Source organism: Mauremys reevesii, linkage group 9 (genome assembly GCF_016161935.1).
Source record: "Mauremys reevesii isolate NIE-2019 linkage group 9, ASM1616193v1, whole genome shotgun sequence".
Lineage (NCBI taxonomy): Eukaryota > Metazoa > Chordata > Testudines > Geoemydidae > Mauremys > Mauremys reevesii.
This window is the reverse complement of record NC_052631.1, coordinates 70,171,481-70,184,626: the sequence shown is the minus strand read 5'-3', so window position 1 is coordinate 70,184,626 and position 13,146 is coordinate 70,171,481. Positions and strand designations below refer to the sequence as shown.

Sequence of the window (13,146 nt, the reverse complement as noted above, 5' to 3'; positions counted from 1 at the left end):
AGTTTAAGGGTCTCATCAGCATCACTCTGGTGAGTTCCTGCTGAGCAGATAGCATTAAAAATGCTACTGGAGCTTTTTTAATAGGAAATGCTTCAGTAAATGAGAGGCACTTCTTGCTACTGACAGAATAGCATTGGCACCACAAGCTATGTATTCGTGTATGGGTTGTGTTGTGAAAATATGAAAAATAGCTCAGCGATGGCATAATTATGGGCAATTTGCTTAATTATGTGCTAATTGTTGCTTGCTTTGTAATGAAACAAGAGTGTGCTAAATGTAATGTTGGACGGTTCACATCCAGAACATGTCATATTCAGGACTGGCTTTTTGTTAAGACTTCAACTAGATAACTTAGGCTGCCTAAATATTTTAAGTTATGTGTTTAACTTGTTTCCTAATTTTCCTTTTTAAAGGCAGTCCTCTGTATGCACCAAAGCAGGCACAAAGCCAGCACTGATACCTAATCTACCTTTAAATGTACTGTATGTCTATACATTTCTATCTACAGATATCCACATGCGCAGCAAACATTAATGAATAAAGCCTCACGTGCCTGTGAACTAGATAAGCATTCTTGCCCATGTAATACAGATGGGGAAACGGAGGCATGGGCATTTTCAGAAGAATTTAGCACATTGGGTGCTCAGCTTTTTTGAAAACTCAGGCATCAAGCTTAGAAGCTGAGCATGTTTGAAAATCTGACCCCAAGTAATTCGCTCAAGGGCACATGGAAAGTCTGTGGCACAATGGTAACAGGAACCAGATGTCTTGACTGATTCTTACCCATATGATCATCTTTTTCAGCATCAAGTGTCACAGAACTGATAGTCATTCATAAACCGTGTACAAACCTCAACAGTGAGAAACAGGAGTTCTACATCAAAGCCAAACCTAATGAGAATTAGCAGTTGATAACCCTGGCTTTTTAAAACGCTCTCAGAAAAGTGTTCTTCACAGTGGAATATAGAGAATGCTGCTTTGAAATAGCGGCGCTGAAATATACAGTTTTGTTGCAAACATACAGATTTCATGTGTCTATGCCTGTTTGTGTGAATTTTGGGTTCTTGGGTTCCTTTATGTATTGAGAGGAAAAGATTACCTTTCTGTGATTCTTTGTTTCAACCTGAGCAATTAATGCTTGGGGGGAAAAGTAGTCAAACAACATTTACATGTACTGTATGTACCGCCCTGCTCTTTCTTTGGTAAAAAGCCTATCTGCACATATTTAGAAAAGCAAATAAGGTTAAATGATCAGTTTTTGAACTGAAGACTGGCTACTGGAAATACTGGTGTTTGAAACTTGGCTTTTGCATATCTTTATTGAAAACTGCTTTGCCCTACAAATGACAAAGGCTGTGGAACAATGAAGGAAGCTTTTTAGCTATTGTGCTTCCAGTTAGACTTGACTGCTCTGAGAAGACAGGAATTCACGTGGCAGAGTAGTCCTTTAAAAGTGTTCTTCATTGTGGGGCAGACAAATAAAATAAACATGATCCCCCAGTTAGTTGCCAAAAGCAATCTAAGGTTCAAATAAAAATAGTAAGTGTATTTTTGTGAATGAGTACAGTCCATTCTGTGAACTGAAAATGCTCTCTTTCTTTAAAACACAACTCACACTATCAATGGGAAAGATGCAAGAGTTGGTGAGGGTAGATGAGTGCTCTAGAGTGGGGATCCATAAGGACAAAAATATCAGAACCCAATCTAGGTCTACTTTTTCCAATATTGTTTATTATTATACGCAGATATTGAGAATATATCCTCCTCTTCCTGGTTTCAGGGAAAATAACCCAACTCCTTCTGGCATATGAGAGGGAACTCTAGAGATTCTGCATTGCCGTAGCAAGTAGAAAGCAACACGTGGCTATTGAAAATATGATCTTCAAAAGCTACAAGGCAGGAAGCATCAAGGGCCTTCTTCAGTTCATCTGGTGGAGGCAGAACTAGGTGCCAGTGAGATTGGTGAGGTGATGTACCCATGATTTCTCACAAAAATACTAATGAGGCAAGGGACAGAATGAGAACCAGTGTTTCGAGCTCTCACCTATCAATCAATAAAAGGAGTTCAGGAAAATTCCGTCTCACCCTTAATCCAACAGTGACTTGTCAGTGCTGCTTACCAATCGAGCTTTGTGAATAATGGATTTTTAGTTCGCTGGCAGTTCTGAAGAAAAAAAGTTTGACAAAAATGTTTGCCCAGCTCTACCTGTCACAGCTATATACATGCACAAGAATGCCACAGCCACTAGAGGGAAGCCAAGGGAGTGAATCCAGAAAGCACCATGGTCAGTCATGCTGCCTCTGGCAACCGGCCTCCTAAACTTTGAACTTCACACTTACCTTAGCTGTGCAGCCTCTTTATTCCTCTCACTTCAACCAGCAACCCCCTTCTGAGATGAGAGAGCTAAATCTTACGGTGAGTGGGAACATAACTGCATAAAGACAATGATCTTTTTTCTGTTCTAGATCAGTAACAATGATCCACAATCAGAATACTCAGAAATCAGGTGCAATATTTATGCTTCAGCTGGTACTCTTAGTATAATATTTCACCTGTGTGAGCTCCTCTTTCCTATTAATAGGGAATCATAAAAAAAATAATACTCTATGACTAAATCCTAGTTTAGACATCAATGAAGCACCAGTGCCAAATTGCTATTCAGGGAGGCCCAAAATGGCAAAGAAAAGAGAATGACAAAATAGAAGGAAAAAGAAGAATGAATTAGTCTCAGAAAGAAAAAAGATACATAATACTGCTTGGAAAAAGCAGGTACAAAAAAGATGGTGCCTGGTGAATATTCATGCAGAACACTCACTATATTTCATTTTAGGTTCAGCCAAGAGCTGATGAATTATGTTCCAACAATGGTTCTTATTTCATTGGGCTAAAAACATAATATTTCATACTGCTGTCTTTTTTTTTTTTTTTGCTCCTTACCAAACACAGACTGTTTTGCATCCCAATTATCCTTGCTAGCACATTTTATTGCTGAAGATCAGTTGCTGAGGTTTTCCAAGATCCCTCTACATGTAGATATTGGGGACCTTGCCTGTCTCACAATATATTCATTGTGACATCCTGAATTATTTTGATTTCCTGCAACATACCCAGTCTCCTGAGGATGATTGTCTCAGAGCTACACTGATGGTACCTCCTATACACAGCCAATTTAGATTGTTTTTTTTAAATTATCTTTTATCTTTCAGATCTTTGGTTCTTTTGAAGCAAGACAGTTAGTTAAGGATCCTTATAAGCAATTTGTGTTTTTAAAATGAGCATAGTATATACATTTATTTAACAAAGAGTGTACTACACTGTGAGGGACATTTACTCTAAAGTCAGACATCCTGCAGAGAAGATTTTGTGGGTTTGCTTAAGTTTATTAAATGTATTTTATTTCTTCTTTTGCTCCCACAACTCCCCAGAAAAGATGGTTAGCTGAGATGGTGTTATCCCTCAGTACAATTTGTAAAAGTTGTACATTATACATATGTTATAATGATTATGGTCTCTAGGCACTACCACACTCAAGGGCCCACTGTGCTAGCCTTTATGCGAACATATAGATAGGTGAGGTCCTGGCCACTGAGGGTATGTTTATACCGCAAACTAAGCTTTTCCATTCACAATTCAGTCTGACTTGGATTAACAAGCACTAAGGACCCAGGTCCTAGGACCCTGGTGTGCGGGGAAGGTCAGAACCTGAGTCCAGCTGTGACTCACATCCAAGCCCTGCCATTTTGAAGTGCGGGCACAGCTCAAACTTCAGACCCAAGTCAGAAAGTCTCTGTAGTGCATTATGGATTCTAATACTATGAGACCCAGGATGACTTTGAGACCCAGGTCCAGCATTTGTAAAGCCAGGTTTACAATGCAGTGTGGATGCTCAAGCATAGGGTGACTTCAGGGACTTCAGCTCCCTGGGGCAGGACCTGGGGGAGGGGGGCGGAGTTGGGGATGGGTGTTGAAGACCGTGCTAAGCCTCTGCCTGGGGTGCTGCTGTGGAGCCTGCAGGTTCGGAGCGTGAACAGGCTGGAAATTCCTTCCCGCCACTCCAGAGCTTAGCTGAGGGGTGGAAAGGCTTCCCCATCCCAGCACTGTGCAGGGCTTTGGCACATGCAGGGCTTGGCTCCTCTTGGCCAGCGGGTCTTGGGCTTTCCCGAGATGCTGATCTAGCCATCGCCAGCTGGAACAGGGACAGAGTGGGGTAGGGCAGGGCCCTGCTGGCCAAGAGCTAGCATGCAGGGGGAGCTGCTGCATCTTCATCCCGCCACCACCCTGACACACCCACCCTGAGCAGCTGGTGAGCAGGAATCCCCACCATTACTGATGGGGGAGGAGACAGAAAATAGGGGACAATTTACCCATTTTTAAGAAAAAGTCGGGAAACCAGCAGGAGGGCTTAAATACGAGACTGTCCCTTTAAAGACAGGACAGCTGGTCACCCTACTCAAGCACAGTCTTGGAAACACAGAGTCCACAACCTTGGGTCCCACAGACCAAGGCTTAGTGTGCAGTGTAGACACACCCAAAGAGTTTACCATCTAGGTGGGCAATATGCGGCCCGCGGGCTGCACGCGGCTCATCAGGGTAATCTGCTGGCGGGCTGCAAGACAGTTTGTTTATATTGACTTCCCGCAGCTCCCAGTGCCTGCGGTTCACTGTTCCCGGCCACTGGGGGCTGCAGGAAGTGGCGGCCAGTCAATGTAAACAAACTGTTTTGCGGCCTGCCAGTGGATTACCTGTGCAGCCCACGGGCCGCTGGTTGCCCACCACTGATCTAGGGCCTCACTCCTGCACACAAGATCAGAGCTGCACAGTTTGCAGTATAAGAAATAACTGTATAGTATTTATGACTTATGACCTATGCTTAAATTTTGTCAGGATTCTTTTGTTAAATTTCTGCCTAAGCTGAAAATCAGAGAAATATATTTGTCAGTTAAGAGAATGTCTCTCTGCAAACATTTAAAGCAGGGGTCTCGAACTGGTGGCCTGCGGTGTTATTTGCTGTGGCCCATAAGCTCCCCGCCTCTCCCGGAGTTATTTCCTGCAGCTGCCAAGCTCCCCTCCCCTGCCGCCCCCCCGCTTCCAGTGCACCACATCCCCGCTCCTCTGCCTACCTCCAGGTGTTTCCCGCCGCCAAACAGCTGTTTGGTGGTGCTTAGTGCTTTTCAGGAGGAAGGGGGGAGGAGCGGGGAGCCCCACGGTCAGGGGAGGAGGTGGAGAAGAGGTGGGACAGGGGCAGGGAGGGGGCGGAGTTGGGGCGGGGACTTTGGGGAAGGGGTTGTAATGGGGGTGGGGAAAGGGCGGGGCCTCATGGAAGGGGTGGAGTGGGGGCAGGGCCAAGGAGGGGGGCTTTTGTATCTTTATATGAAAAGATGTCAGTGGTGTGGCCCTCGGGCCAATGTACTAGTCCTCATGTGGCCCTCGTGGTGATTTGAGTTTGAGATCCCTGATTTAAAGTGTGTTCAGAACCCAGTGTTAATCTGGCAAAACATCGCTCTAACTGATCTGCCAAAATGTCTCATTTCCGAAATTGGCCTATAGTCCACCATTGCCTCATCTAGTATCTTCATTGGAAATCATTGCTGTCTGCCATGTACTGCTATGCTTATTCCCTTCCAGATGTTGAGATATTAGTACAGTTTAAGGACTATATCATTTTTTGTTTACAGCCAAAAATTCATATGTACATAGGCACATGTCCATTTTAATTTAAAATGAGGGACTAAGCATAGGTGCAGGAAATACCAAAGGTTTCACTAATGCTTGAAAATGGTCAAATTCTACTTGTATTCACATTGGTGTAAAACCAGAGTAACTCATTGAAGTCAATGACATATATGTGACTTACCCCAATTTTACACGCATGTAAATGAGTAGTACACGCAATCCCATTATATAAGAACTTAAAGCAAACTTGACTACATGTATCTTAGCAGATGTGTCTACTAAAAGTTACTGTGAGATGCTGGAAAGACTGGAATAGTCCATCGGTAATAACTTCTGTGTGTGTGTGCGTGTGCGCGCGCGCGCGCACCTGGCCTTTAACACTTCACTGACTCCTACATTTATGCCTAGTACTATCCATCTGGCCCTTTACCCAGCATAACTGGATGTGTATTTCAGGAGTGCCAAATCATTGTCAGGATTAAATTTAAAAAAATATTGAGAGAGACTGACGAGAGAGATGCTGAACTGCCCAGTTTATCAGAACAAACTTGCTGTTTTGAACAACCAGATATTTCATTACCAAACACACACTTTTTCAATGTATTTTATGTGGAGTAATCCAGAGTTTGGTATTTTCATAATGCTAGCCAAGATATTTTATAGTAGACAATTTCCTACTTGGCAGTAGTAGTCTAACAAAAATAATTATATTCTGTATGTCCAACAGTATATACATATTACAGTACATCTCTAAGCATAGATGTACAGCCATTGCATGAAGGTAGATATTGTACATTTTAGCCATACTCAGACTTTCTAAAAATATCCAAAATCAGCACTGCAGTGTCTATTTGATATAAACCTAAAAAAAATAATAATAAAAAAATCTCTCTCAGAACCTTGCACTGCTTTAGTTTTAGAGGTTAGTTATTGCATAATTTATTTTTAAATATATAATATGGTAGAATCCATTTCTAAAAGTTCTTTTGGTAAAGGCTCAGAGGTTAAAAAAGGTTTTAAAAATTATCCTTTTTGGTAAGGGCCTGCTTGTTTAGTGATATGTAGCCAACACAAAGTATCTTTCTTTAAAAGCCTTTCAGCTGTTTTGGGCTGATTACTCAAACAGTCTTCTCACAAAAAAATACATACATTCTGAAAACACTTGAATATAATGCACTGGTAGATCTAACTAAATGCATCATTAAAAGTTTCTTTATATAGCAAAGTTAACAGCCTTTCAACGTAACTGACCAGCATTATTTCAGGCACAGTATGTTACATTTTATGTACTGTAAAAAAATGTCATGTAGTTTAAGTAACATATCTTTGAACAAATTAAAATGTCTATAATCCTTTTTCAAGTGCATGAAACCTGCTACATTTACACAAGTTATCGTGATTCAACACCTCATACTTTATAGAGGGCTACAGTTTTTCCTCCTATTACCCTCTGATTCGTCAAGGTTTCAAATATAGAAGGCATGGAGAAATCAATTTCCTTTATGATAGCTTTTACAGTGTCTTTCATTCTTAAAACTCTCAAGCACATCTTTGAATCCCAGTAGACTATGTGCCCAGATTCATTTTACTTTGCCCTTTTTTTAAAGGGTCAAATGTTCAAAGAGCTTATTCAAAAAGGTCTTATTTAACAATGGTAAATTCTGTACAAACCAATTCTGTGCAAACTTTCTAGTAAATAGGGGGTGAATTTATTATAATTTTTACAGGTTGATGTATAATGCAGGTGATAGTTTTGTGTCCAGGGAGGGAAAATAGTAGAACTGTGAGAACTTTAATTATATGGATACAAGATGTGGTATAGTCTCTAGAGTAAATATTAATGTTTCTTTGTATACCTACTAATGAGCACTATGGCCCTTCGCATTCGCAACACATATGCTTAGTTTCCTTGCAACCACGTATAAGCATTTGCAGGATTGGGGCCCACATCAGTAGGCCTCAATCTGTTCTCAACAGAATCTCTTGAACTCTAGATAATCTCTTGTCATTTTTCCCCCTCCCCAGCTATTGAAATTAATCTCCAAAAAGCCCTTGCTGAAGCTTCCGAAACCTGCACACAAGAATGTCTTATCCTAGGCCATTCTGACAACTGCTGGATGCCACCTTCTTTGACACAGTACCAACAATCCAACCCTCCTTTGCCATCATTTGGCTTCCAGCAAGGATGGGGTCGAGGAACCATACCCGAGGGAAGACACGCGCTTGGAAGGCCCATGCCGAAGGATGATACAGACAAAAGCCAAGGTGGTCCACGGCCCCAGTTCTACAACACCTGTGAAAGACATTGTACCACTGAAGATCCAGTCAAGGTGATTCCCCTGGCAAACTTCACTCCATCTCAACAGGCAGCAGTGTCTGGGAGTAACACCTTTATACATGAGCACCAGCTATAAAAGCATGTCTATTAAAATCAGCTATTTCAGGCTTTAAAGTGTAAGTGTATATAGTCACAGCCTAACAGTTAACTTTAGTGCATATACAAACCTGTTAGGCTTGTGGATATTTATGTAAATAGAATTCTGAATTGAATTTGAAGAGCTGAGTCCTTAGTACTGAGTTAAAGGAAATTTACCATAATTGTTGGTCAAAAGTATGCACAACAAACAAAACCCTGTTCATTTTATTTCCCCAACTGGGTCATCATAGCACAAATAACAACATGTTAGGGCAGGGATGGTTCCTCTATCTGGTAATTTCCTAACACATTTTGGGCACTATCACAATCTATATAATAGTCATATAGATTATTCTCAAATTCTCTTTTTTGTTTTATATGTACATTATATTTAACACATTCCTCAGGCACATTTCCATTTGTTCATCAGTCAATAGCAAAAAGAGATCAAGTAGGCAGTTTGTCAATCTATTACTCGAAATCAGTGATTAAATGAGTGATTTAATTCTTTGGATGCAAGGCATTTTTACAATATTTTATGCTTTCTATGACAGGAAAGAGAAGTGTGTTAAAAGTCTTCCTGATCTCTCTTGCCTTTTATTTTAAGGTTGCACTCACTCAGCTTACCTGTATTCGTATTTTGGAAAAACAATTGCTTAAATGAAGCATGAAACTGAATATTTTATTTGACCTTAATGTGCTGTTGCTAAATAGATACGTCTGTAGTGATGACTGGACTGCAATTTTACAAAGAGGGTTTCTTGCTTTCCAAGATTTGTTTTTCTAGACTAATGCAAGCTAAGTCGCAACCCATATTCCACCCGCCAGTTTTCAGCCATGAGTCCATCACTAATCACGTCTTTACCTTGCAAATTTCATATTGGTTAATGTCTTTGTGAATTGGGGATTACATAAAAACAGAAGGAAACTGGGTAGATGTTACAGCTGATGCAGTACCGCGGCTGTAAACTACTGTTGTCTAGAGAATATTATGGTGATTTAAATGTTAATTTTACAGCCCTATAGTCAGTCACTGCAGGTTTTCAGTGAAGAATTAAATATAACCTTAGATACTGCACACTAAACCTATTAGACTAAGGCGCTCTTGTCATTCTAGCTTAGTTTACTGAAGAAAATTACTGACATTACTCTGCAAAGAAAGAGGAAGCCAGGAGGTGAATGTTGGATGGATGTAATTATAAATACACCCCAATTATGCTATTCTACAGGAGCTCAAGGTGATGTACTGGAAAGATTAGGCAGTCTTGCCTGAACCTAGCGCTGGATGAGATACTCTTTACATAGCATAAAAGAAAGCTAGTAAATCCTATATTGGACACAAAGAAGATGTCTTTCTTAGATGAAAGAATTACAATATTTTCCTCCTGGTATTTTGTTTCTATCCATCCATTACGTCAGGAACGATACATACATTCCACTATCAAACAATTTTTTCATAACAAAATCAGCTAAAATGCTACTTTAAATCAAGAGACAATCTAAGTTTGATGGGAGGGAAGGGGAAGGGAATGTGTGGCTACTTCCTGTGGATGGAATTCTGTGTAGGCTTCTTAATGTAACTTTAAATCTGTAATTTATAAACAAAAATGTGTGTAAAAATGCTGTAATATAAGCTGCTTGTAAAATTTATAGAAATTCCAGGTGTTCAGGGTTCCAATGAATGCTAAGACAGCTTCTCTTATGTGCCCAGCAGGTATAAGTAGCTTTATATATTGTTGTCCCCACTGTAAATCTATTCAAATCACATTTAGGTTTAATGTGCAAAATAAAAGAAGCTTCTCTTTTAACCTATTGATAGGGTTTAATTAATGAAACCTCAGAATATCTAATGGTGTATTTTTCCTTTTTATATATATTTCTCAATAATGTTTAAGAAAGATGTGGCACCACTGGCTTCCAGTTGCATGTAAATCCTGGAAAAAATGTTAATCCTCTGGATATTGACACACAATAGCTACTTCTAGTTCAGGCATAAGTAAGAATTTGACAAATTAATCCAGACTTAATCTATATAAAGGCTTCTGTATTTCTTTATTGGAAAACTTGTGGTAGAAAACTCTCAAAAATAATTCTTCCTGTAAGATTTCCAGTCAGGCTGGAAATTGCAAGAGAATGTTCTCTGGTGCAGCATTTCACTGTCAAAATTACTGGATGTAAATTGGAAATTCATACGCAGAATTTTTCCAAAATCAAAACAAAAATCACTTTCAGCTTTGGGTAGTCTTTTTAGTCTATTTTTATTGTTGTTCATGTTGGTTTTCTCCATACCTTATCCTCCCCACAAAAAAATCACACCCTTTCTGTATGAAGTGGTTTGATTGGATCACTGAACTCTCTATACCCTTGTTTCTCAAGGATCGGTTTGTGGACTTGCACCGGTTCCTGAGATCTCCTTGACACAGTTTAGGAAGGCAGCAAGCTGGTCCCTGGTATCACAAAGATTAAGAAACACTGCTCTACACAACTCTGCTTTCTAAAGTATGGTAATGTTTAGGAAACAGACTTGATCCTTCCCCAGAGAACTTTAAGGGTAATTTTTCAGAGACCTAAAGGTTTTCTATATGCAGTCATGCTGTAAAAAAATGATTTTGATTTAGAGTCTCATTTTTCACCAAAACTAAGAAGTTAAAGAAGAAAAATTTACAATGATAAATTTCTCAAGTGCCTTCAGTGAAGTGCTCTCTGTTAAGATACAGTCCATCCTGTGAAGAAGTTTGAGAATTTCCAGGATTCCTGCTACATCTAGTAGGACTTGGAATAGATAAAGATTCAAGTTTTAAAAGTCTTACTATTATTCCTCAAGCAACAGTCCTGTTGGCTTTTGTGGGGCACTTTATCACACAGGAGTCTACCCACACAGATCAGTGCAGGATGAGATCCTGCAACCAGAGGCATCCTGCCCCACACAGAACTCCCTTGAAGAAAGTTTCCTGCACCCACACAGAACTCCCTTGAAGGAAGGGGGCTCCAGAAGGATCCATTTTCAACATTTGTCCCCAAATCTGTAAGTTATTTCTTCATTGGTGGTCCTCTATGAAAGGTGTGAATTCCATTTGGATGGCTCTCTTGGCTGTTACTCTAAATTTATTTCAAACTTTGTCGATCATTTTAAGTGTGACATTCAAATTAAATACTACTGCTTACAAAGAATTACACTTACATTTCACTGTTTCTCCCAGAATTACAGCAAAATCGAACTTGATTATACTGTGGGTTGTTGCTGCCTAGTTATGAATTTGCATTAATCAGCCTATAACGATATATTAATTTTAAAATTACCTATTTTCTGTTAGTTAGAAGAAAGAGATGCCTACCTGAACAGCTTTGGCTAAATTTAGTATGACTGTGATTTCCTGTAAATGTTTCAAATGTTTTATGGTGTATTGCTTAAGAAATTCCAATATATGAATATAAAGGAGTCACAAGAGAAGTAAAACATTTTTCAGCATCGATAAATATGCCATAGAAAATGCAGTATAAGGCTGCAAAAATCAGTTATGATGTTATGACTTGCTTATAACAAGCAATAACAACAGAACAATTAAAAAATTTATATATATATATATATCTATAATTTTAATTTTTTTGCTTGAAGGAACATTTTCCCAAAAGGCAAGCAGAAATGCCCTGTGTCAGTACCCAGAGGACTAACATCACTGTAGACTCTTTATACATCTTACATATAAACAATTTATCCAGACATGGACTGTACATTTTTGGTGTCATCTTATTTAGTCATTTAACTTATTTTACTTTATTTGTGTGAATTTGTGGAAAAGAAACAATCCTATATATGGTATAAAGTACAATGGTAGTTATATGAATAGATTTGTTTCATACAGTGTAACAATAAAGGAAAACCTTTGCCTTCTTCAAACAGTATTGCACAGTCTTAACTGTAATTAAAAAAAAATCTGACAGAGGCATGGCTGGTACATTTGTAAACATTTAATTAAAAAGGGGGGTGAGAAGGTACTTTCTTAATTTTAAAGAGGTCAGGGAGAGGAATTGTTTCATTTTGTTTTTTAACAATATGTACAGACTTAGGACATGTCTACACTCCAAAATTAAGTTGACCTAACTTATGGCAGCATACAGTTGCTGCAGTAATTACATCACTTGTTACCGTCTACACTTTACTCCTTGTGTCAGCGGTGCATTTGAACTAACAGTGTGGGCAGGGTCAGCTTTAGGCCGATTCCCTGGAATCGGGCCCCGTGCCTAAGAAGGCCCCGTGCCTTAGGCACCTTTTAAATTTTTTATTACATACCCAGGCGCGGTCCGGGTCTTCGGTGGCACTTCAGCAGCGGGGCAGCCTTCACTCGCTCCAGGTCTTCAGCAGCATTTTGGCGGCAGGGGGTCCTTCACTTTCTCTGGGTCTTCAGCGGCATTTTGGTGGCAGGGAGTCCGGAGCGAGTGAAGGACCCCTTGCCGCCGAAATGCCGCTGAAGACCCGGACCGCTGCCGGGTATTCAAATCGGGCCCCGCAGTTCCTAAAGCCGGTCCTGAGTGTGGGGCATTGTGAGATGGCTTCTGAAAGCCAGCAACAGTTGATGTAAGCAACACTGTCTACATTGACCCTGCATCAACCTAACTACATCAACATTAACTCTGGAGATGGAGTTATTAAGTTGTTGCAGCGGGAAAATTACATCGGTAGGAGTGAAATTTTAGTGTAGACACTTACAGAGTTAGGTTGATGTAAGCTGCCTTGCGTCAACCTAACTCTGTATTGTAGACCAGGGCTTACCATTTTGAAGTAAAACATGCAAACCAGCCTTGAAGGATGTACTTTAAAGAATGGTTCAAACACTCTGAACTGTAAACTTAATTCTGCCAAGAAAGAAGGAATAACAGTTATGCAATAGCACTGCATTTTCTGTTGCCTAGTGTTACAAAAATGTCAAAATTTCATTTTCCTTCATGAAAGAAATCATGTCATTTTATGATACTTTTTTCCTCAGACGCCCTCCTCACCTCCCACCTTTTTGGCAACAATCATTTTGTATTACAAATTAGTATAGTTTGTCTAGAA

At 39.9% G+C, this 13,146-nt stretch overlaps 1 protein-coding gene across 7 annotated transcripts in view; it reads left to right on the top strand.

Annotated features, from left to right (window-relative positions):
* The window catches only part of PCDH11X (protocadherin 11 X-linked), a 1,093,295-nt gene extending 1,083,153 nt beyond the window's left edge, over positions 1–10,142 (top strand). For 6 of the 7 annotated variants that reach the window (XM_039487734.1, XM_039487731.1, XM_039487729.1 and 3 more), the window contains one exon: positions 7,700–10,141. In XM_039487734.1, coding sequence (XP_039343668.1) covers positions 7,700–8,088 — 389 coding nt within the window. In that variant the 3' untranslated portion in view covers positions 8,089–10,141. Of the gene's footprint in view, positions 1–7,699 lie in introns of all 7 variants that reach the window. The other variant, XM_039487736.1, reaches the window with a different exon arrangement.
* The last annotated feature ends 3,004 nt before the right edge of the window (positions 10,143–13,146 follow it).